At 54.4% G+C, this 22,670-nt stretch overlaps 1 protein-coding gene across 1 annotated transcript in view; it reads left to right on the top strand.

Moving 5' to 3' along the window:
• The window catches only part of CDH2 (cadherin 2), a 200,278-nt gene that overhangs the window by 176,039 nt on the left and 1,569 nt on the right, over positions 1–22,670 (top strand). Inside the window, exons 14-15 of the mRNA XM_054724358.1 lie at positions 2,274–2,413; positions 20,702–20,866. Coding sequence (XP_054580333.1) covers positions 2,274–2,413; positions 20,702–20,866 — 305 coding nt within the window. The remainder of the gene's footprint in view (positions 1–2,273; positions 2,414–20,701; positions 20,867–22,670) is intronic.

Below are 22,670 nucleotides of genomic sequence, written 5' to 3' on the forward strand. Positions count from 1 at the left end.
CCTTTTCCGAGTAACCTCCCAGCCCCCGTCCGCCCGGAGCGTGGCCTCCCAGTCACACCGCGGACAGCACGTCCCCTCTGCAGGGAGAGGCGCCCGCTCCGTCCAGCACTGGCGTCTTGGCAGCAAGCCCGGCCGGGGCGCCCCGCCCAGGCCCTGTTGCCGTTTTCTTTCTTTCTTTTTTCTATATTTGTACTGACTTTAGAGAGGAAGGGACAGGGCGAGAGAGGGAGAAACATCAGCGATGAGAGAGAATCATGGATTGGCTGCCTCCTGTATGCCCCCTACTGGGAATTGAGCCCACAACCCGGGCCTATGCCCTGACCAGGAATTGAACCGGGACCTCCTGGGTCATAGGTCAACGCTCAACCACTGAGCCAATGGCCTGTTTCCATTTTCTGATGCCAGTGCTTGAGAGCTGTGGCCAACTCTTTTTTTATTTATTTTTTTAATAGAAAATTGTTAGTCCTTAGTTCGAGCACTTATGATTTGAGTGTGAATTTATGGCACGTACTTGGTGATTTAGGGAAATAAGTATATTCCTTTCCCCTCACCTCCCATCCCCTCTCAGTCAGCAACCTGCTCCGGCCCCGCGGGGATCAAGGGCCTTGTTTCCGAAGGGCCTCGTAAAATAGTGAGAAATCGTACTTCGTGTGGCACATTGGGTCACAGACGTGGTGGCACAGCTCAGTAAGTTCTCTGTCTTCGGAGCAGTCCAGGTTAAGCGGTAGAGCTCCTCCTTCAGGTGCTTCCCAATCCTTGGTCCAGTGGAACGCAAGGCGTGAACCGCTGGGCGGTACTGTGGGAACCACCTCTGAGCTGGCAGGTTAAAGGGATGAAGCGCCTGGGCCCGTGCATTGTCACATGGCCGCGGGGCGTCGTGTACTGTGGGACCGTGCAATGCACCAGTCCCTTTCTAGAACAAGTTGGCCATTTCTGTACGTTGCGCCATTGACAAGGGGCGCGGTCGTTCAGAAGCCTGCCCCTGTATTCGCACCATCCCTGCAGGAGCCTGAGGCTCTTTGCCTGTCATGTGGGACCTGCGTGCTCTCCGCGCGGCCCACTTGCTGCAGTCAGCCTGGAGCAGTGGCAGATGAGGCCATGCATCTGGCTGTACAGGGGCTCTTGACCTTTATGGCCGATGATAGAAATGCGCTCAGAGGGGCCGCTAAGTCTTCCGCCCGGGGGTAAGCCGATCTCCCGATCGGAGACGGGAAGCCTTCCTAGATGGCACTGAGGGGTGCGTGGCGCTTTCGGCCGCAGCGGGGCGTATGTGCCAGCCTCGCCCAGAAAGACTTAGCTGGGAGGGATCGTGGCGGGAAGAAGTGACGAGCGCATGGGGAGGAAATGAGTCGGTGCCGATTTTAACACCGGCCCCTGGCACATGGGTGCGTCTAAGCCGGGCCCAGAGTGTGACGCAGGGAAGCCTACGGTATGTCAGTGCCAGGCCGATCCCCTCGCCCTCCTCGCTGAGACCTGCGGTCAGTAGGAAAGGGGCGGCCCGGTGGTGCAGCAGGAAGCACCAGCCTGCGGAGGTCAGACCCTCGAGGTCCTGCTGCTGACCCAGTTCCCCCCCGACCCCCAGGTGACATGGCAAGTATTTCTCTGGGGTCTGGGGAGGGTGATGACTGGCACCTTGAATGATCACATAACAAGTGACCGTTTAACTTACTGCTCTACACTGTTTTTGAGTTTGCAAACCATTTAATTTTATTTTAAAATATATTTTTATTGATTTCAGAGAAAAAGGGAGAGGGGGAGAGAGAGATAGAAAAACATCAATGATGAGAGAGAATCATTGATCTGCCTCCTGCACATCCCACACTGGGGATCGAGCCAGCAACCTGGGCATGTGCCCTGACTAGGAATCGAACTGTGACCTCCCGGTTCATAGGTCAATGCTCAACCACTGAGCCATGCTGGCCGGGCACAAATCATTATATTAAGATGGCCTTTTAGTCTCCAGCAAGCCCAAGTAAAAGATGGAAATGGTCATTGGCCCCAGGCAGAGGCAACGGGACTGAGGACAGGCATCCGCCCAGTGAGTTCACGGGGCACCGGGTTCTGGGACCCAGGTCTTCACACTCTAAACCCAGAGGCGGGGCCCTGCTTTAATCTCGTCTCTTAATGGGAGGTCAGAAAAAGGTGGTAGAGGAAAAGATGCATGGCCAGCTTTCAGCCCACAGAAGTGTGAACTGCTAGCGTTGCAGACACGGTTAGATAGATGGAGTGTCCACATGACCGTGTTACGCCTGTTCCCCTGTTCCCCACGCCAGTCCTCGTGCTGATGTTCGTGGTGTGGATGAAGCGCCGGGACAAGGAGCGCCAGGCCAAGCAGCTCTTAATTGACCCGGAAGATGACGTGAGAGACAATATTTTAAAGTATGATGAAGAAGGCGGCGGCGAAGAAGACCAGGTAAGCCGTAGTTAAATCTTCGAAAGGAGAGTTGATGATCATAAACTCTGAATGACAGAACAAACGTTACGGCGCGCGGAGAGATAACGGCACCAGACTCTCTTTCTGTTGTCGCATTTTTAACCACTCGGTGAGCTCTCCCTGCATGTGAGGCACGCTTCTTGAGTTCTTTTTCAAAGTGTCCAGTGTCATATTTATTTTGTAAGAAAGTCGTTAACATTGTTTTAAGGAGCCTAGGTTGCAACCCAATTCTAGTTTGTACTAATAAAATAACTTTTATTTATAGTTTTTCTTCATCAGATATTCAAAATATTAAGTAAAAGTAGTTTCTTATATTGGGGTTTAGATATGTACAGGGTGTCCCAAAAATGTATACACACACTGTGAATAATTATAAAGGCAGTGTTTGTTAAAATACATTTCATTTTCAAAATTGAGCTATCGGCTGTTAAAGTGTGCATACATTTTTGGGGGACACCCTGTGTGTGTGTGTGTGTGTGTATGTGTGTGCACACACACACACACACACACACAAATATATATATATATATAAATATAGAAGAGAAAGCACTAGACTGTTCATTTTACACATATTTTCCAAGCACATTAGACATTCCGGGTGCCATTACCATCATTGGGATACAGAGGTGGGCAGGACCCACAAATACCTGCCTTCCAGGGCCTGATATTCTTGAGAAATACTTGAAGTGGGAGAGTGTCTGGTTCATCTGTATGTGCCGTGTCTGACACGGTACCCAGCTTATCGCTGCTCCCTCACCGCTGACGGTCCCGTCGGCCTGTAAGTACCGTGAGCGCCGGTAGCGCTGCGCACGCAGGAATAGCGTTCTTGCCGAGGACCAGAGGGACCCGCGGGCGGAACACAGAACCTCACCTGCCCGGAAGTGGCGTTTTCGGTGTCACACTAGCTAACGCTTGCGAGGCCTGTTCTACGTCCCAGGCATCCCGCCACGTGCATGGAACGGCACCGCTTAAACCTGGTGATATTTTAGAGCCGGTGATGTTCGTGTGGCTGCCCCCATCCCCGTGGTGGAGAACAGAGCCGGAGGGGGTGTGACTTCTGTGAGCGCCCACACCTGGGAAGTGATGGGTGCCGGCCTCCACCCCAGGTCTGTCCTGTGTTACAGCGGAAGCGGGCTGCCCGGAGGTGGTGCTCCTGGAAGTGACGGGGAGGCTGCATGCAGTCCATGAGAAGCCGTGCGTGTCAGCGGCATCTGACAGCTGGGTCGTGCTCACTCACTAATGCCTGTATCGAGGGCACAGTCAGAACCAGAGCCCAGAGTTCTTGGTCTTGGGTTATGGGTAAATGGGGATGTGCTCTGACTGAGGCACACATGCAGGCATTCGTGACGGGATGTGAGCGTGCCTAAAAGCCAGTTTCCGGGGACACATTGTCCCTTCCCCCCTGTCCTGCTCTGAGGGAGTAAATACCGCTTTCTGTCTTACGAAGCACGGGCACACACACCGCCGTGTTTCATCGCTGGCCTCTGGCGGGCGTGCTCCGTGGCGCGTGTGGGGCAGGTGGCGGGGGTGGTCAGGGTGTGGCCTGGCCACGCCAGACCGGGCTCAGTGTCCCGCTGCCCTGCCCGGCCCACGTACTCCGTGCCTCTCTCGTTTAGGAGAGGATTTAAGGTCTGTCGGGAGCCTGGCGTGTGTGTAAAGCTGTTGTGAATACTGACTAATGAAAGTGGCTCTGGGAACATACCCCAGGGTTTCTTGCTTAGAACCGCCTTTGGATATTCAAATCCATGTTTGGCCTCCTCCGTAATTAATCAGCCTTTCACTTTCCTGAGCCATGTTCAAGATTAGCAAAAACTACGTGGATCGCATTATTTCATAAATCTTCTACTGGTATTTTATGTTTCATGTCATTCTTCGCAATTTTCTCGGCATAAACTTACACCCAACTCAATGAAGCTAATCTGAAAATAGTAATAAGTGCCCAGCCAGCGTGGCTCAGTGGCTGAGGGTTGACCTATGAACCAGGAGGTCAACGGTTCGATTCCTGCTCAGAGCACATGCCTGGGTTGAGGACTCAGTCTCCAATAGGGGGCGTGCAGGAGGCAGCCAATCAGTGACTCTCTCATCATTGATGTTTCTCTGTCTCTCCCTTTCCCTTCCTCTCTGAAATCAATAAAAGTGTATTTTAAAAAAAAAAAAAATAGTACTAAGTGGAAGGACACCGGGCATAACTGGGTGCTGTGTAGAACTGGAGGCTGAGAGGCAAGGACCACGAGATTTCTCAGCATCCGCTGGTCCGGACCGGGGCACCCCATGTGTCACCTGATCTTGGTCCTTCTCGCCCCCACGCCAGCCCTTTAGGAAATTGTTTAATGAAGGGTGATGGTTGTAGTTATTTTAGGAAAGACTTCCTTCCTTCATTGACTGGATGCACTTAGATTGATGCTTGAGATCAAGTGGTAAAACGTATCTGTGGCCACGATTTAGTCAAATTATCATCATAAATCCTCCGCCTTTTCTCGTCCTGACCTCTGAGGTTTCCTTTGCTCCAAGATAAACTCCTGGGTGTGACTAGGCTGCTTTCTGTCCACTTTCCGGAAAGGTGGACGGTTTGTCGGGCACGCCTCGTTCTGTCGGCCGCTGTGGCTAATTTCTGTCTGTGGTGCTCGTCTTCCTGTGACGTCCTCGTGTGGCCTCTTGGTTCTTTGATGGCCTTTTAGTCTCGACTAAAGATCTGTTTCTGATCCTCTGTTATGACTTCTGCTTGCCGTTCTCATGGTAGAAAAGGGAGACAGAATTGCATAACGGGGTTTCGTGCATTCTCATGTCCGCCCCTAATCGCAGGAGGAAATGTGCAGGGTAGTGATGCTCCTCCGTGGTTTCTGTCCCTTCGGCCTTTAAACCGGCTCATGAGACCCACTCACTCACCTCCGTCTCTGCCGCCGCCGCCTGAGCTCAGGTCAGAACCAGCACCGCCCGCAGCAGCATCCTCCTGAGCGTCCTGGGCCTGGTTCTGATCCGATGCAGGCTTCCTCCTTCCCGCGGCAGACCTCCCTCGGGCCCTGCCCCAAGCCGCGGGGAGCCCCGTGGCGCACCAGGTCGAGGCCCGTGGGAAGAGCGCGCCGTGGGTGCAGACGCCCTGGCGTGGGCCACACCGGCTTCCTTCCAAGTCAGAGCGGTTGGTCCTCTGGCGATTTCACGAGGTTCCTGTCTTCTTCCTCTCACCATCTCTCCAGGCAGCAAAGCATGATGGGTCTTCTTTCTCCTAGAAAAGGCTTGTCGGCTTCTTTGTTTTTGTTCACGCGAACCTCCTTATGTTCACAGCTATCTTGCGTTTTCCCAAGCCTGGGACTTAGTAGCTTCTCTGGCTCGTTCTTGGCGTCAGAGCGCGAGTTTTAACCTCAGGATGTTCTGTGTTCCCACCAGACGCAGGAGGCTTCCCGCAGGGTTAGCTCAGATCAACAGGTTCACACACATCAACCAAGAACCTCCCCAGCGCCCCGAGGCCTCCCTGGGGCCCCTTGCCTGCAGTGCGCTCTCTGCCCAAAGCGCCATGTTTTCTTGGTTCCTGTCCCCAGGGAGCGGCATCGCCTGCCGTTGGCCTTGGTTAAGAAAGCGGATGGCTGTAGGCCCCTTCCTCTCCGGCTTCCTCTGCTCAGCGTCCTCTCTGCAGGATGCTCCCACGCCGAGTGTAGACGTGGTCCATTCTTGTTGCTGCTGAATAGTGTCCCCTGGTAAGAAGTCACCACGTCTCATTGATCCGTTCTCCGACGCGGGGCCGTGTGAGAGGCTCCGGTCATGGTGTGTGGACCTGCTGTGGGCACTGTTGTGTGTGCGTGTGCTGGTGCATTTCTGTGGTCACGTGCACAGAGGTCGAGTGTCCGGGCCCTAGAATGTGTATGTGGCAGCGTTGGTACGATTCTTCCTGCCCGTTTCCCAAAGGGACCGGACCGGCTCACACCGCCCCAGCCACCCACTTCCTCACGGACGCTGGTGTCCTCAGTCTTTTCAACGTGCAGCCGCTCTGGCGGTGTGTGTCTGACTGTGATCGCTCTGACAGTGTGTGTCTGACTGTGATCGCTCTGACGGTGTGTGTCTGACTGTGATCGCTCTGGCGGTGTGTGTCTGACTGTGATCGCTCTGGCGGTGTGTGTCTGACTGTGATCGCTCTGACGGTGTGTGTCTGTGATCGCTCTGGCGGTGTGTGTCTGACTGTGATCGCTCTGGCGGTGTGTGTCTGACTGTGATCGCTCTGGCGGTGTGTGTCTGTGATCGCTCTGACGGTGTGTGTCTGACTGTGATCGCTCTGGCGGTGCGTGTCTGACTGTGATCGCTCTGATGGTGTGTGTCAGTGATCGCTCTGACGGTGTGTGTCTGACTGTGATCGCTCTGGCAGTGTGTGTCAGACTGTGATCGCTCTGGCAGTGTGTGTCAGACTGTGATCGCTCTGGCGGTGTGTGTCTGACTGTGATCGCTCTGGCGGTGTGTGTCAGACTGTGATCACTCTGACGGTGTGTCTGACTGTGATCGCTCTGGCAGTGTGTGTCAGACTGTGATCGCTCTGGCTGTGTGTGTCAGACTGTGATCGCTCTGGTGGTGTTTGTCTGACTGTGATTGCTCTGGCGGTGTGTGTCTGACTGTGATCAGTCTGACGGTGTGTGTCTGACTGTGATCGCTCTGACGGTGTGTGTCTGGCTGTGATCGCTCTGACGGTGTGTGTCTGACTGTGATCGCTCTGACAGTGTGTGTCTGACTGTGATCGCTCTGACGGTGTGTGTCTGACTGTGATCGCTCTGACGGTGTGTGTCAGACTGTGATCGCTCTGGCGGTGTGTGTCTGACTGTGATCGCTCTGACGGTGTGTGTCTGACTGTGATCGCTCTGACGGTGTGTGTCAGACTGTGATCACTCGGACGGTGTGTGTCTGACTGTGATCGCTCTGGCGGTGTGTGTGAGACTGTGATCGCTCTGACGGTGTGTGTCTGACTGTGATCGTTCTGGTGGTGTGTGTCTGACTGTGATCGCTCTGACGGTGTGTTTCTGACTGTGATCGCTCTGACGGTGTGTGTCAGACTGTGATCACTCTGACGGTGTGTGTCTGACTGTGATCGCTCTGGCGGTGTGTGTCTGACTGTGATCGCCCTGGCGGTGTGTGTCTGACTGTGATCGCCCTGGCGGTGTGTGTCTGACTGTGATCGCTCTGGCGGTGTGTGTCTGACTGTGATCGCTCTGGCGGTGTGTGTCAGACTGTGATCGCTCTGGCGGTGTGTGTCTGTGATCGTTCTGGCGGTGTGTGTCAGACTGTGATCGCTCTGATGGTGTGTCTGACTGTGATCGCTCTGGCGGTGTGTGTCTGACTGTGATCGCTCTGTCGGTGTGTGTCTGACTGTGATCGCTCTGGCGGTGCGTGTCTGACTGTGTGAGTGTGTGTCTGACTGTGATCGCTCTGGCGGTGCGTGTCTGACTGTGATCACTCGGACGGTGTGTGTCTGACTGTGATCGCTCTGGCGGTGTGTGTCTGACTGTGATCGCCCTGGCGGTGTGTGTCTGACTGTGATCGCTCTGGCGGTGTGTGTCTGACTGTGATCTCTCTGGTGGTGTGTGTCAGACTGTGATCGCTCTGACGGTGTGTGTCTGACTGTGATCACTCTGGCGGTGTGTGTCTGACTGTGATCGCTCTGGCGGTGTGTGTCTGACTGTGATCACTCTGACGGTGTGTGTCTGACTGTGATTGCTCTGGCGGTGTGTCTGACTGTGATCTCACTGGGATGCTCCTGCTGACTTAGCCTGCTGTCGTCTCTGTGAACTTTCTGCTCGTCTCCGTGTCCAGTTTTCTGGTGGGTTGTCTGCCTTTCCCTCACTGACTCATAGGCCATCCTGTGTGTCACGGACATCGGTTCTGTGCCAGGGAAGTGGATGCAGCGTGTCTTCTCCCGTCCGCAGCTTCCATTTCCCTTACCCTAAGGGTGTCTTACGATGAACCGGTTTTCATTTCCATGAAGTTCTATTCATCCCTTTTTTCACTGTGGCTTTCACATTTGTGTCCTATTTAAGTGAACGTTACGACCGGACGACCAGGAGACTGGCTGGTCGCTGTGACACACACTGACCATCAGGGGGCAGACGCTCAATGCAGGAGCTGTCCCCTGGTGGTCAGTGCGCTCCCACAGCCAACCTCCTTGGCCGGCCACCCTCCCGCGGTCCCTCCCCCCAGCTGGCCGGCCCCAATCAGCCCCGATCGCCGGCCAGGCCGAGGGACCCCACCTGTGCACAAATTCAGGCACCGGGCCTCCTGTATAGTAATAGGTAGACTTTGGAGGAACACAACGGATTTCTGCCAGGAGGAGGTGTTATGGTGCTCTGAAACCAGACACGAACTTCCTGCAGTTCTGGTTTAAAAGAGAAAAGTGGATTCGTCACAGATACACGGAGTGGCCAGATTATTATGCGTTCAGAGATCATAATAACGTGGCCACTCAGTGTATATTTAGATGTATTAGTTACAGGCTCGCTGCTGTAACACACTAAAATGTCAATGACCTATACGCCTCATCGGAATGTCTTCCGGTTTCAGGTCATGGGAATTTGGGGTGGAAAGGGGAGGTGGGAAAGGGGAGGTGATCTCTACTCCACACAGTCACTCGGGGACCCAGAGTGCCACTGGCTCCCCCATCTTCCCCATGGGCCTCCAAGGTCCCCTGGACGTGCCTACATGCAATGCTAGACGGCCAAAGGGCCGGGAGAGGGATTTCTTGGAGATGTCTATGGGCCGGGCCTGCGTATAGTCATCGACCGGCTGGAGGTCTCCACCCATCCGGTTAGGGACTCGAGCTTGGAGACTCTTCTCTGAGGTTCTATGAGAACAGGGTTTCCCCGCCCACAGTAGGTTGCTGGACCCGGGCCGCATTCTGACCCGTCCAGATGCGCCAGAGGAAGCGGCTCCCAGATGTAGAGAAGACACGGAAGTGAGCAGCTCATGAACATGGGACACCGTCTGAGCATGAGGAACAGCGTAGACGGCGCCAAAGCCAGGCAGGGTGTCTCCCTCACGAGGAACGAGCCCGAGCTGCCTGGGCCGCTGTGTCTCCGAGGGCCCCGCACATACACACGTAGGACTCCCCAGGTGACTTCGGGATAAAGGGAGTCGTGACGGGGACTCCTAGTGACCCAGGTCCAGCCCTAAGGATCCAGATGGAATCGCTGTCTGGGTGGCCGGTGGCTCCTTCAGTCAGATCTGTTTCTTCTGTGACTTGCGGAATTCGGTCTTTGTGTTTTGGTAGAGAGATCTCCACAACCCCCATGACACAGGCAGCCATTCAGCAGCATTCAGGGGCCAGAGATGGGGGTCAGAACCCCCAGTTCCCGGGACCGGGGTGTGGCTTTGAGGGATGGGGACTGCGAGGGTTGATGACTTAGCTTCTCCTCTGTTCGCGCCTCCTCTCTGCATTTTAACCCTTTGCACTCGCTTGCTTTTTTCTCGATTCCTTTATTCTAATGCTAACCGTGTCGAGTCACACTCGACATCCGAGTGCAAAAGGTTAAAGCTACAGGACGATTGAGCTGCCTGGACATCCTACCTGTGCCAGTCACTTCACACTTTTGTGCCTAACTAGCCACTACGATTCATCTCCAGATGCCTCTTGCTGTCCCGGCTAAATCAGGCGTCTGCTCTCCGCGCTCCCACAGGAACCCGCGCCAGCCCGTATGTTGAGCTCTGTGTCCAGCCTGGTCCTGACCTTAAACTCCCCGAGAGCAGGCTTGTCACAGTCACTTTGTCCTCCTGCACGTAGGACGGCTTGCCCCTGGCAGGCACTCCAGCCCGGGTGCGCGTTGGGCCCTCTCCCTGGATCTCTGCGTTTGCACGTCTGTGCAGAGGCTGAATGGAACCAGCACTCCCCTGACAGCATCACTTTGGCTCGGAAGTGCCTCATGTCTTAGGAAATGGGGCCCGCGTCCCTCAGCGCTAGCATCCAGGACGCGCTCTGTGTCAGCCTGGGACCCCGCTCTGAGTCTGCGTGTCTCTCATCTTCCCAGCAGCCTGTGCAGCAGGTACTGCGATGAGTCCAGTTTCCAGAACCAGGTCCGCCTGATGGGGGAGGCCAAGCTCTGCCGCCCTGGGCCGGGTCAGGGGGCACGCTCCCTTCGGTCTTGCCGGCCTGGCACAGGCAGGCAGTGCTGGGGCCCCACGAGGCCTGGGCACTGGGCCACGGCTGGTCAGAGGACCACTAGCCATCTGGCTGGAGAACAAGTACAGGGTGAGACCCAACTAATTGGTTAAAGGCGGTTTGCAAAGTGGAGCACATTCGGACATCCATAGCGCTAACACCGGGAGAAGCGGTCTGAGCAGCCACGTCATTTTATCAAAAAAGCCAGGCGCACCATCTGGGCAGCTGCAGCTAAAATCTGAAACCCGGGCTGGATGCCGAGACAGAGGGATGGGGTGCAGAGGCCCATCGCCACCTCCCTGACTCAAGGTCACTCTGGGCCTGGGGTCGACGGTGGACTTCCTGCCCCACTGTGAGCAGCCCGGCCCACGGTCTCCTCCTCAGCAGAGAACAAAGCGGTGCCGTGTCGCCGCATCCGATCCTTTGAAATCACTGTTTTACAAAAGCGTTGTGCTGTGCAAGCAAGCTGGCAGGTGCCTGAAGCCGGGTGTCTCGGCGGAGGCCACTTCCACGTTCGCGTAGTTGGCTAGAGCACGCTGTTAATTGTGTCCCCCGGTTACTCTTCTTTCCACCCGCACCTGCAAGCAGGAGTCCCTGTTAGCTGCTGAGGGAGTGACAGTGACTGCCCAGGAGGCCAGGGCCGCCAGGGGCTGGGTTCGCACGTGGCCATCTCCGTTGTTCTCACAGCGCAGGGCCGGGGGCACCTGGGGGCCTGCAGGCCCGTAGATTCTGAGCCGTCCCCTCCCGTCCCCTGCTCGGCTTTCAGTGCGTGGAGTGGGCACGGGGCTCCCCATTGCCTCTCGCTGTCACTCCGTGTGCGTGAGCACAGCACTTTCTCCTTAGATAGTTATTCCTCCGGACTGACGCTGTCTGTACTGCATTTAGTGTTAGAAGAACGGGGACTGGTTAATATTCCAGGAAGGAAGTGATCGAGATTTGAATGCCAAGGATGTCAGCAGTAAGTTGGGGGGTGGGGGGCAGTTAAGAAGCGCCAGAGTTCTACCACTTGGCCAAGTCCACCAGCCGCCTGGTTGTATGAACGGGGTCTGTTGGACACAGGAGACATGTGGACGTATTCCGTTCGTGGGTGCAGTCGCCTTTTTCTCTGAAGGTTGCATCTGTAGAGCTTAGCACAGGAAATGGAAGTCATCTGCCCAAGGCCATCCGTGTGCTGTGGTGGAGCCGGGTTTGAGTTAAAGCGCTCCGAGTTCAGGTGTAAATCACCACACGGTGCTTTCTTTTCTGTGTTGAGTTTATGTGAGAATTTATCAGAAAACACAAATATATATACATATACACATATACACATATACATACATACACACACACACACACACACACACACACACATATATATTTGAGGCCTGGTGCATGAATTCGTGCATGGGTGAGGTCCGGCCAGCCTGGCCGGCGGGAGGGGCCATGGGTGGTTGGCCGGCCTGCCTGCTGGTCGAACTCCTGGTCGAGGGGACAGTTTGCATATTAGCCTTTTATTATATAGGATATACACTGAGTGGCCAGGTTATTATGCGTTCAGAGATCATAATAATCTGGCCACTCAGTGTATGTATATCTATCTATCTATCTATCTATCTATATATGTGTTTAGGAAATTTAAATAAGGTGTTAAGATGTGACACAACCCTAGTGAAGGATTCTGACGCTCTGCCACCGTATCTCCCACCAGGCATTGCCACTTCTTTCTTACTGATTTTTAGGTTTCCTCCAAGATGGAATAGTAGGTCATGCTAAGATGGAAGGACCAGCCTTGTCTGAGGGGTGATGTGTCAGTGTCTGTTAGAACAGGGAACTTGCGGGGAGAATGTGGAACTGAAGGTGCCTCTAGAAGGCTGGGAAGAGTCTAAGAAATGGGCTCCTCTTGGCGGGGCTCTCCTGACCCCAGGACACGCTTTGGCTAAGGGTCGGGTTGCAGGAGGAGCATCCTTCTGAAGCCCTTGCTCTGCGAGACCCGAAGGCTCCAGCCCCACCCCCGCTCCTTCCGGCAGCGCCTCACAGCTCCTCAGCTCGCCACACTCCGTAGCCTGTGTCATAGTTTATCGATGATTTTGTTTTCATTATCTTTATCTTTATCATTGAGGGCATTACAGATGCCCCTCCTTTTTTCCCCATTGCCCCTGCCCTCTTCCCACCCCGCCAAGGCCTTCACCGCACTGCTGTCTGTGTCCATGGGCTATGCATGTAAGATCTTTGGTTAATCTCTCCCTGACTCAAGGTCACCCCGCTTTCCCTTCCCCACCCCCACCCTGGGAATTCGTCAGTCTGTTCCAGGCTTCTGTGTCTCTGGATCTGTCTAGGCCAGTGGTCGGCAAACTCATGAGTCAACAGAGCCAAAGATCAACAGTACAACGATTGAAATTTCTTTTGAGAGCCAAATTTTTTAAACTTCTTCTAATGCCACTTCTTCAAAATAGACTCGCCCAGGCCGTGGTATTTTGTGGAAGAGCCACACTCAAGGGGCCACAGAGCCGCATGTGGCTCGCGAGCCGCCGTTTGCCGACCACTGGTCTAGTTCATCCATTTATTTTGTTCGTTAGATTCCACGTGGAAGTGAGATCCTGTGATGTTTGTCTTTCTCTGGCTGGCTTATTTCACTCAGCGTAATAATCTTCTATGTGTCCTTGTAAAGAACATTAGGCTAAAAGCTCTATGAGGTCAGTAGCCAGATCTGTGACGCAGGAGACTCTTCAGCAAGTGTCTCTTGAATGCAATTGAATTGAATTCATCTTTCCAAAAGAACATGTCATAATTGCATGATGGGAAATAAGTTGTAATAACCTTTCAACAGTGCCAGTTTCTGAAGCAGAGCCATAATTTTGCACCAGAGGATGAACCTGCAGCTCATTCATAATTCGGAACATTTCCCCCGTGACAGGGTAGCGTTAAAACCAGGGAGCTGCGGGAGCAGGAACAAGGGTTGTGTTCAGTGGGGACTGGCCAGCGTCCCTCCAGGACGCGGGAAACCGCCCACCCCGACACTGACATGCAGTGTGCGAAACCCGCATCTGCATGCGAAGTCCCAGTTACTTCACCTCTAGTAGGTTTATTGTTCAGACCGGAACTATCCGTGGCACACCGTAGCATCCAGTTTTCCTCATCGTTTCACCTGTGTAGGTCGTCGCCATCCTAACTGTGTTTCTCTGGGGAAGAAAATCAGGTCGGCGTGGAATTTACATACAAGCTCGCAAGGGATCTTGCGTTACTTGTCAGCAGTCCTGTGATAACGTATTGGCATCTTATCACTGTTTTATTCAGTTATTTCCATGCCAGGAGCGATGGAGGGTGAGCTGGAATGTTCTTTCCAGCCTCCCCTTCCTTTCTGTGTCTGCGGGGTTGCTTGCTTGTGCCATAGTCAGCTTTTTCCCCAGATAACGGCTTTTCCCCGCAGAATGTTGTCCGTTTACTTTCGTATTAGTGCTTTCATTTCTTCCCGTCAGCCTGGAGATGTGAAACAGGTTTCCCTTATACAAATGCGGATTAGAAAGTTGTTCGCCTTCCCTCCAATCAAAGAAAAATCGCCCCTTGTCCCAGCCCCGGCCAGGAGGCAGCGGGACTGGCGGGCCGATGCTTTCAGCACTAGCTCTCACCCCAGAGGCCGAGGCCGATGAGGGACCAGGAACTCGATGTGCCCACCACCTGCCCTCCAGCCAGGTGCGGGGGAGGGGGGGCCCCAACTGAAAACCAGTGGGGTTTGTTTTACCCACCGACCAGCGTGCACAGCCGTGTGCAGGGTCCAGGCCCAGTGAGCATGGCCTCCCCTCGCTCCCCTGGTGGCACTAACGGCCTCACATTTCCTCCCTCTGCAAACGATCGGGTGCACTTCTCAACAGCCTTGGCTACAAGATGCAGCTTTTGGGGTGTTTTTTAATGTTTTTTGCTTCTCTGGCCTGTCTCATCTTTCCACACGGCTGCACTGAGCCCGGGACCTGGGGCCAATCAGCCTCTCAGCGCTGCTGTAAGCAATGACATGGAACAGCACCCGCTTGGAGGGAATTTTTGCTTGGAGTACAGTTGACCCATGACCCACGCGGGGATGGGGGTGGGAGGGGAGGATGAGGGACGCCGATCCCCCTGCAGAGTCGAAAATCTGCCACAGCCTTTTACTCTCCCAACACTTAACCCCTGATAGCCTACTGCTGACCGGAAGCCTTGTGGATAACGTAAAAGATGGGTTAACACATGTTTGTATGTTATATGTCTTATATACGGTGTTCTTACAGTAAAGTAGGCTAGAGCCGTGGTCGGCAAACTGCGGCTCGCGAGCCACGTGCGGCTCTTTGGCCCCTTGAGTGTGGCTCTTCCACAAAACACCACGGCCTGGGCAAGTCTATGTTGAAGAAGTGGCGTTAGAAGAAGTTTAAGTTTAAAAAATGTGTCTCTCAAAAGAAATTTCAATCGTTGTCCTGTTGATCTTTGGCTCTGTGGACTAATGAGTTTGCCGACCACTGGGCTAGAGCAAAGAAACAGAATCTGTCACTGAGCAGGTTGGAAGGAAGAGAAGGCACGTTGCGGCATTTATGGGAAGCAGCTCGCAGGTCCGCGGGCTGCGCAGCTGGGGCCGGGCTGGGTGGGGGCGGCGGATCCGAGGGGCACCGGGGACCACGGATGGAGCTCCTGCCGGGCCACGGGGCCGTGGGAAACGCGGTTGCTTCCTTCGCTCCTCGGGGCACGACATCGGGCACCAGGAGGCACCCCGCCACCCCGTGGAGCCATAAGTGAGTGTGTGGCCACTTCTCCGGAGCAGCCTTCGCGGCGCGGTTCCATAGATTGACCCACAATGCAGCTCGCCGACAGTTTTGCCTGGGATTCCAGAACTTCAGTTTCTGCCAGTGCAGCGTTTTATGTTATATCTTATCTAACGTAGCCAGCTGCCTGCAGGTAGATTCGTGGTGTCATTTTCTGAGCCAGCCGTAAATCATCGCAAGGTAGGGGAAGGGAACCAGGAAAGCCGGAACCAGAGTTTTAGCTGCTAACTTCTTCGTAACTCTCCCAAAACTGTGTCCTCGTGAAGACATTGTCCATCAGAGGTGGGAGGAAACGTGTTTTCCACCACTTGCAACATTAATCTTTGAAAAACTCTCTTATGGTCGTTGCCAAAGAGCACATGCTCCAAACATGAGGAAAAACAAGACTGTCCTTGGCCGTCCTGGGAAAATCACATTTCTTTGGGAAGTTCACATTATAAAGGTGGACAAACGTAAGAGAACTTTTCAGCTCCACTTTTTCTCCAGAGTTTTAGGAACCAAATAAAGATCTCTTGTTGGGTTGTTTCTTCTTTATAATCTTCAGAAGGAAGGCCACAAACCCAGTGATCTTGAGCATGTTTTGAAGTCTCTGTAATTCTCTTTATAATTCTCATCCTACATGTTGTAATTTGTGTAAGGCGAGCAGTACAGGCTTGTAAGGATGTATAATTTAGAGGGTTTGCGTAGAGCGACCCCTTATCAAAGGGCTTAAAATGGGAACCTGGGGTCAGGACCTCTGCCCCCGAGCACCCACATGTGGACAGCAAGCCCACTTCTGAACCCTGAGCGCACCCCGCCCGCCTCCCACCACCAGCGGATTTTTATATCCTCTATTTGCCATGGTTTTCTAGACAAGTAGAAACCATTAGAGAAACTTCATTTTTTTAAAAAAATCTTTATATTGCCCTAACCGGTTTGGCTCAGTGGAGGGTGCGTCGGCCTGCGGACTGAAGGGTCCCAGGTTCAATTCCGGTCAAGGGCATGTACCTTGGTTGCAGGCACATCCCCAGGAGGAGGTGTGCAGGAGGCAGCTGATCGATGTTTCTCTCTCATCACTATTTCTGACTCTCTATCCCTCTCCCTTCTTCTCTGTAAAAAAAATCAGTGAAATATATTTTTAAAAAGATCTTTATTGTTGAAAGTTTCACATAGGTCCCCATTTCCCCCCATTAACCTTTTCCAGCCCGGTTTCGCTCCTCCCCCTCCCCCTCTCGCTCCTCCCCCTCCCGGCTCCAGGCCTCACCACCCCATTGTCCGTGTCCGTGGGTGATGCATGTGTGCAGACAAGCTCGTTGGTGGATCTCTTCCCTCTGAGGTTCGGCAGTCTGTCCGTGCTTCTGTGTCTCTGGGTCTGTTTTTGTCCCTCAGTTCATTCGGTTCATTGGATTCCACAAATGAGTGAGATGATCTTTGTCATCGTAGAGAAGCATGTTTTAACCCAGCTCCCAGCTCCCTGCAGATGCCAGGGTGACTGAGGAGCGGGACACATCGCCGTCATTACGGCGAACTCGCCATGGCAGCGCGTCCCGGCAGTGGGACCGAGGGTCTCCCCCACCCTCCCCACTGTGAGTTGTGGCCCTGGCGGATCATGTGACCCAAGAGGCGTTTCTCGAGTTAGGCTGCTCTTCTGAACACCTGGCATGAAGTGTGTTGGAGACTTTATTCAACATATTTCTCAATGAACCCTTCCAACAATAAAGATTTAAGAAAACAGAGAAGGCCCCGGCCGGTGTGGCTCAGTGGTTGAGCGTCGGTCTATGAACCAGAAGGTCATGGTTGATTCCCAGTCAGGGCACAGGCCCAGGTCGCAGGCTCGATCCCCAGTAGGGGGCATGCAGGAGGCAGCCGATCAATGATTCTTTCTCATCATTGATGTTTTTATCACTTTCTCCCTCTCCCTTCCTCTCTGAAATCAATAAAAATATATCTTTGAAAAAAAAGAAAGAATAAAATAAAATAATAAATGAACCCTTTCTAGGGGCCGACGTGGTGATGGTGGAAAAGGCTGGCGGGACTACAGGCCCTCGTCAGCCTGTTTCTGCTCTGGGTCAGGAGGTCGGAGGAAGAGGTCAGGGAAGAAAGACGGGAGCCGCAGACCGACACGCTGCGCTGTGCGCGCTCGGAGGCCAGGCGCCCCGGAGACGCTGTCCTGGCCGCCGGAGCAGCTGCCATCCTGTACCGCGTTCCGTCAGAATTCAAGCTCTGTTTTGCCAGATCTTCCTATTTTCAGATGAAATGTTGGCAACTTCCTAGAAACGTTTTACAACACGGCCGGCCAGTCACACTGCGTTTGTGTCTGTAACCTCTGCAGAGGGAGCTCTGTGAGGCGTCCAGGGAGACGGGCCTCCCAGGTCAGACAGCCGCGCAGAGCCACGTGCTGCGTGTTCCAGCCACGCCACAGCCGGGCCTGTGCTCCCCTGGACGACCAGGTCCTAACTGAGGACTCGCCCCCCCCCCCGGGAAAAGACATACTTACACATACTTACAGCTCCTTAGTGTCCTGTTACTCCGGCTTCTGGGAAGGCATGTTACATCCTCAGCATGAAACTACTTTCTAGCTTCCATCGTTGTACCTCTGGTCTGTGCCCCCCTTTTTACAACAAGCTCTGATGGTGAGCAGAAGGCACGGGAGTCACCGTTCGCCCTCCTGTTAGCTGGTGGGTATGCAGTTCGCCGTCCGCTGGGAAAACATGCCTCCTGACGCCTCAGCGTTCGCCGCTCTCCAAGTCAATCGCTCTTTACTTTGTATAATATGTTAACATATCAAAGGCTCTCGCACCTGTGCCATTGTGTGCCTTTGACCTAGTCTATAAATAGCGCATGAATTCTGCGGACGTTCCAGTGGGGCCCGTTGGCGGAAGGTCAGAATGTCTTCACCCGGGTTCCGTGTGGGTAATATGAGGCGCTCTGGCCGACAAGAGGAAGCAGAACCCCAGGCCTTTGCTGGTGCTGTGGGTGGTTCTTCCCCAAGCCAAAGCCGGTGTCCCCACGCTGAGCCTGAGTTCACAGGCCGGCTGCCCTGTCCTCCTCCGTGCACCTGCCGCCCCTCCTGCCGCCGGCGCTCTCGTCCGGGGCGGCCTCTCCTCCCTCCGTCCCCGGTTAGCTCGGCTGAGGCTCTGGAAGCAGCTGTGCAGGGCAGTGGGCCCAGGCGACAGAGTGCAGTTTGAGGTCAGCGTTTGGAAGTCAGACACATCTGGCTTTGATTCCCATCCTGATCGTAGACGTGCTGTGTGACCTTGGGCAAGTTACCCGACCCCTCTGGTCTGCCTCTTCCTCTAGAAAAAGGTGCTAATAAAACACTCTTTATGGGTTTGTCACACCGTGCTGGTGAGCGGACACTTATCAAGGGGCTGGTGTGGGGCCTGGTCCTGGAGGGTCTGAATGCCTGTGGCCTTTCTCCCTGCGTCCCTGTCCCTGGTGTGATTCCAGTCATTCCTCACATTCCTGTCCCTCCACGCTCCTCCGTCGGATGCTCAGGCTGGACCCGCGCTCTGGCACACCGGGCGAGGGGGGCGGCTTTGAGGTCTGATGCCCGTGGAGTCCGTCTGTCTGTCTCTGAGCCTCAGTGGCTCTGGGACCCGGGATCAGCCACTTGGGCTGTTTGAGACTCAGCCTCCTGGACTCTCGAATGGAGGCACTGCAACTGAATATCCACCCGCTGTTCAGAGCATCAGATGAGCAAACACACGTAAAGCGCCTAGACCCGTGGTCGGCAAACTGCGGCTCTCGAGCCACATGCGGCTCTTTGGCCCCTGGAGTGTGGCTCTTCCACAAAATACCACGGCCTGGGCGAGTCTATTTTGAAGAAGTGGCTTTAGAAGAAGTTTAAGTTTAAAAAATTTGGCTCTCCAAAGAAATGTCAATCGTTGTACTGTTGATCTTTGGCTCTGCTGACTAATGAGTTTGCCGACCACTGACCTAGACCATCCAGAGCCTTGAATAGATCAAAGCCGCTGTCAGAGCTGCCAGCGGCTCACCTGGTTTTAGACAGAGAGGAAGCCTGCGTGTAAAGGCATCAGAAACTGTAAAAACCAGCATTAAATTGGGGATTTCCCGTTAAGCTGGGGATGCGGCCCTTCGTGTCGCTAGAATCTGGGGGTGTTGCATCCACAGAGCACCTGCCCACACCTGGGAGTCTGCTAGTCTTCACAGTAGAGTCGGTTTCTTTATACTCGGGCCCCGCTGGTGGTCTGAAAGCTGGCCGTGGTGCTGAGGGCCAGGCCTGCCCAGAGCTTCCCCACCAGCTGGGCTGGGCCTGGCCCCAAGGGGTCAAGGGGTCAGGCCGCTTCCTGAGATCCCAGGGGGCCAGCGGGTGGCAGACCTTGTCCGTGACGAGCCAGGCAGCCAGGGTTGGGGGCCACATGCAGTCTCCGAGGCGCATGCGTCTGTGTCGTTGAGGTGGTGGTCTTAAAGGACCCTCAGCCACGTAAGAGCCAATCTTGGAAAAGCAGGAAGCGGGTCAGACGGGGCCCACAAACCAGAGCCTGCGGACTCCGGACCGTGACGGGACGGAGCAGTAAAGCGTGGCGGTGAAACCAGCACGGCCCAGTACCTTCATTTGGGGAAAAGGAAAACGTTTTTTATAAACATCCTCGCAGAGAAGAAAGTTTTCCTCCGCCCCATGGGGTCCTTGGCTGGGTCTGGACGTTAAACGAGCGGGGAAAGATGAGCAGGAGACACGCGCCCACATTTGTGACGTTCCTTGCACGTGCCTGGGAGCCTTCACAGGAGAGTGAACCCCAAAGGCGTGGCCCGGGCGGGAAGCTTTGGGACCGGCAGAGGGCTGGGCTCTCAGGAAGTGGCGGGAACTGACGAGGAAGGTGAAGGGGCGGAGCGATGGGAAGGTCAGGGACTGAAGTCCCCTGAGGCTTGTCCTCCCTCCTCCTGGTCCAAGCAGGGGACCCGCCCTGTGGGAGGTTTAGGGAAACTCTTGTTTCCAGGGAAATCGGGGGACAGGGGAGAAGGTCACATTGACCTTCATGTTTCTGTCATGTTTTAAGAAATTCCTCCAACTTAAAACACGTAACGTGCGAAGGTGCCCTGTTGGGGGGCAGCGTGTCCCGAGCCCCGCCACTCTCTCGTGTCACCTTTGGTGCAGCTGTATTTCCCGGTGAGTTTGTGGCGGGGCCTCCTGTCACCGCCCTGCCCCCTCGGGAACGGACGGGGAGCAGTGGGGGACAGATGGAGCACAGGCTGCGGGTGAGACCGCAGAGGCAGAGCGTGGGGGAGAGATTTCATCGCAGCGTGAGCGTCTCCCGCGGCCACGCCGTCGCTGTGCTACACGCACTCAGCCCGGGCGTCCCGGGTGCGTGTTTCCGCACAAACGCCATCCGTCCGCGGCCATCGGCACACCCCTGCCCGGCCTTGGCCTTGTCTCCGCAGGACTACGACCTGAGCCAGCTGCAGCAGCCCGACACCGTGGAGCCCGACGCCACCAAGCCCGTGGGCATCCGCCGGCTGGACGAGCGGCCCATCCACGCCGAGCCCCAGTACCCCGTGCGCTCCGCGGCCCCGCACCCCGGCGACATCGGGGATTTCATCAACGAGGTACGGCCGCTCCCTTCCCCTCTGGGAGCCTTGGTTTCATGCTCGTGGTTCGTTCTGGGGAGACCCCCGAGGGCCGGGGACGCAGCGGTGTCGTGCGCACTCGCTTTCCTTCAGTTTGTCTGTCTGGGTGAGCGAACCCGTCTGCAGGAACATAAACTACATGGAGGTGCCTGATCAGCCCAAACGAGGTCTGTCGGTTCATACCTGCCGTTGTAAAGGCCGTCACTCGCAGGGTGTTCCAGAAAAATCTGTGCACATGCTCCGAGTAATTACAAGGGCCGTGCTGATTAAAACACATTTCATTTTCAAAACGGGGCTCTCTGCTGTTACGGCGTGTACATTTTGGGAGAACACCCTCTATAGTATCAGTACAGGCCAGTGGTCGGCAAACTCCTTAGTCAACAGAGCCAAATATCAACAGGACAACGACTGAAATTTCTTTGGAGAGCCAAATTTTTTAAACTTAAACTTCTTCTAACGCCACTTCTTCAACATAGACTCGCCCAGACCGTGGTATTTTGTGGAAGAGCCACACTCCAGGGGCCAAAGAGCCGCATGTGGCTCGCGAGCCGTGGTTTGCCGACCACTGACTTAGAATAACAAAGCCTTACTCCTTTCTCCAGTCACATGGTAACTGGGCCTGCAGTGGCCCAGGCCCCGGTGTCTCCTGCATCTCAGGAGGAGGAAGGGAAACTGCCCTCCGGGGCGAGGAGCGAGGAGCAGGGAGCGGAGGCCAGCGGAGACGTGGTAGCTGGAACTCGAAGAGCGTCCCTAGCCCAGGCCAGTGTGGCTCAGTAGGTTAGAGTGTCGTCCAGTGCACCGAAGGGCTGTGGGTTGGAAAGATTGGGGCGCATGCAGAGGCAACAGATTAATGTTTCTCTGTCACATTGATGTTTCTCTCTCTCTCCCCCTCCCCCTTTTTCTCTCCTTAAAAAAAAATAAAAAAAAAATCAGTGTAAATAAATCCTCCAGTGAGAATGTAAAACACATATAGAGTCTCCTCTGCACAGCTGCCTCCATTCATTGGCCGACTCAGCCCCTGGCCGAGCCTGCGGTCGGTGGGGAAGGGACGCTGGCTCGGCTCAGGGAGGCCCTGTGGTCTGCGGCAGGGGCTCTGCCTGCGGGAGGGGCCTCCTGAGTCACTGAGGAAAGAAGTCAGGAATTTTGAGAAAAATTATAGCTTGTGGTTCCCGGTCTTCACAGACTTACCATGTAGTTTATTCTATAAATATGATGAAGAAAATGCCATCGAAACTTACTTTTTATAGGTTGAAGTCACTGTACCCTTAAAAGATAATGATACCCGATCACAGTTTATCAGTTAATCTCCCACTTCCTGCTTTGGGAAGATCACAAATGGCTTAATGCGTGAGTTACCTTATGCTATAATCCCGTCGGGCCTCGTCTTCATTCTTCCTTTGATAGCCTTCCAAATTTAGGTCAAACGCAATGCCACTTCCTCCTGGAACTCCTAGTTCTCCGGGCAAGTCTGAGCTTTTAGTTTTCTTTCTGGCAGCATCCTGAGGACTTTGGCCTGCACTGCCTCCAGTTAAACACCTCCCAGTGTATGTCTTAGCTTTGCTGACCTGACTCCCTAGGGGTTCTTGCTTTATAGAGGAAAGACCTAAGTTAGTTTTTGTCTAATTTTTAAAAATTTATCTTTATTGTGGAAAGTCATACAGATGCCCTTTTCTTCTCCCATTGACTCTAACCTGTCCCCCCCCACACACACCCCCCACCCTAGGCCCTCACCACCCTGTTGTCTGTGCCCATGGGTGACGCATATAGGCAGACAAGTTCTTTG

Source organism: Eptesicus fuscus, chromosome 12 (assembly GCF_027574615.1).
Source record: "Eptesicus fuscus isolate TK198812 chromosome 12, DD_ASM_mEF_20220401, whole genome shotgun sequence".
Lineage (NCBI taxonomy): Eukaryota > Metazoa > Chordata > Mammalia > Chiroptera > Vespertilionidae > Eptesicus > Eptesicus fuscus.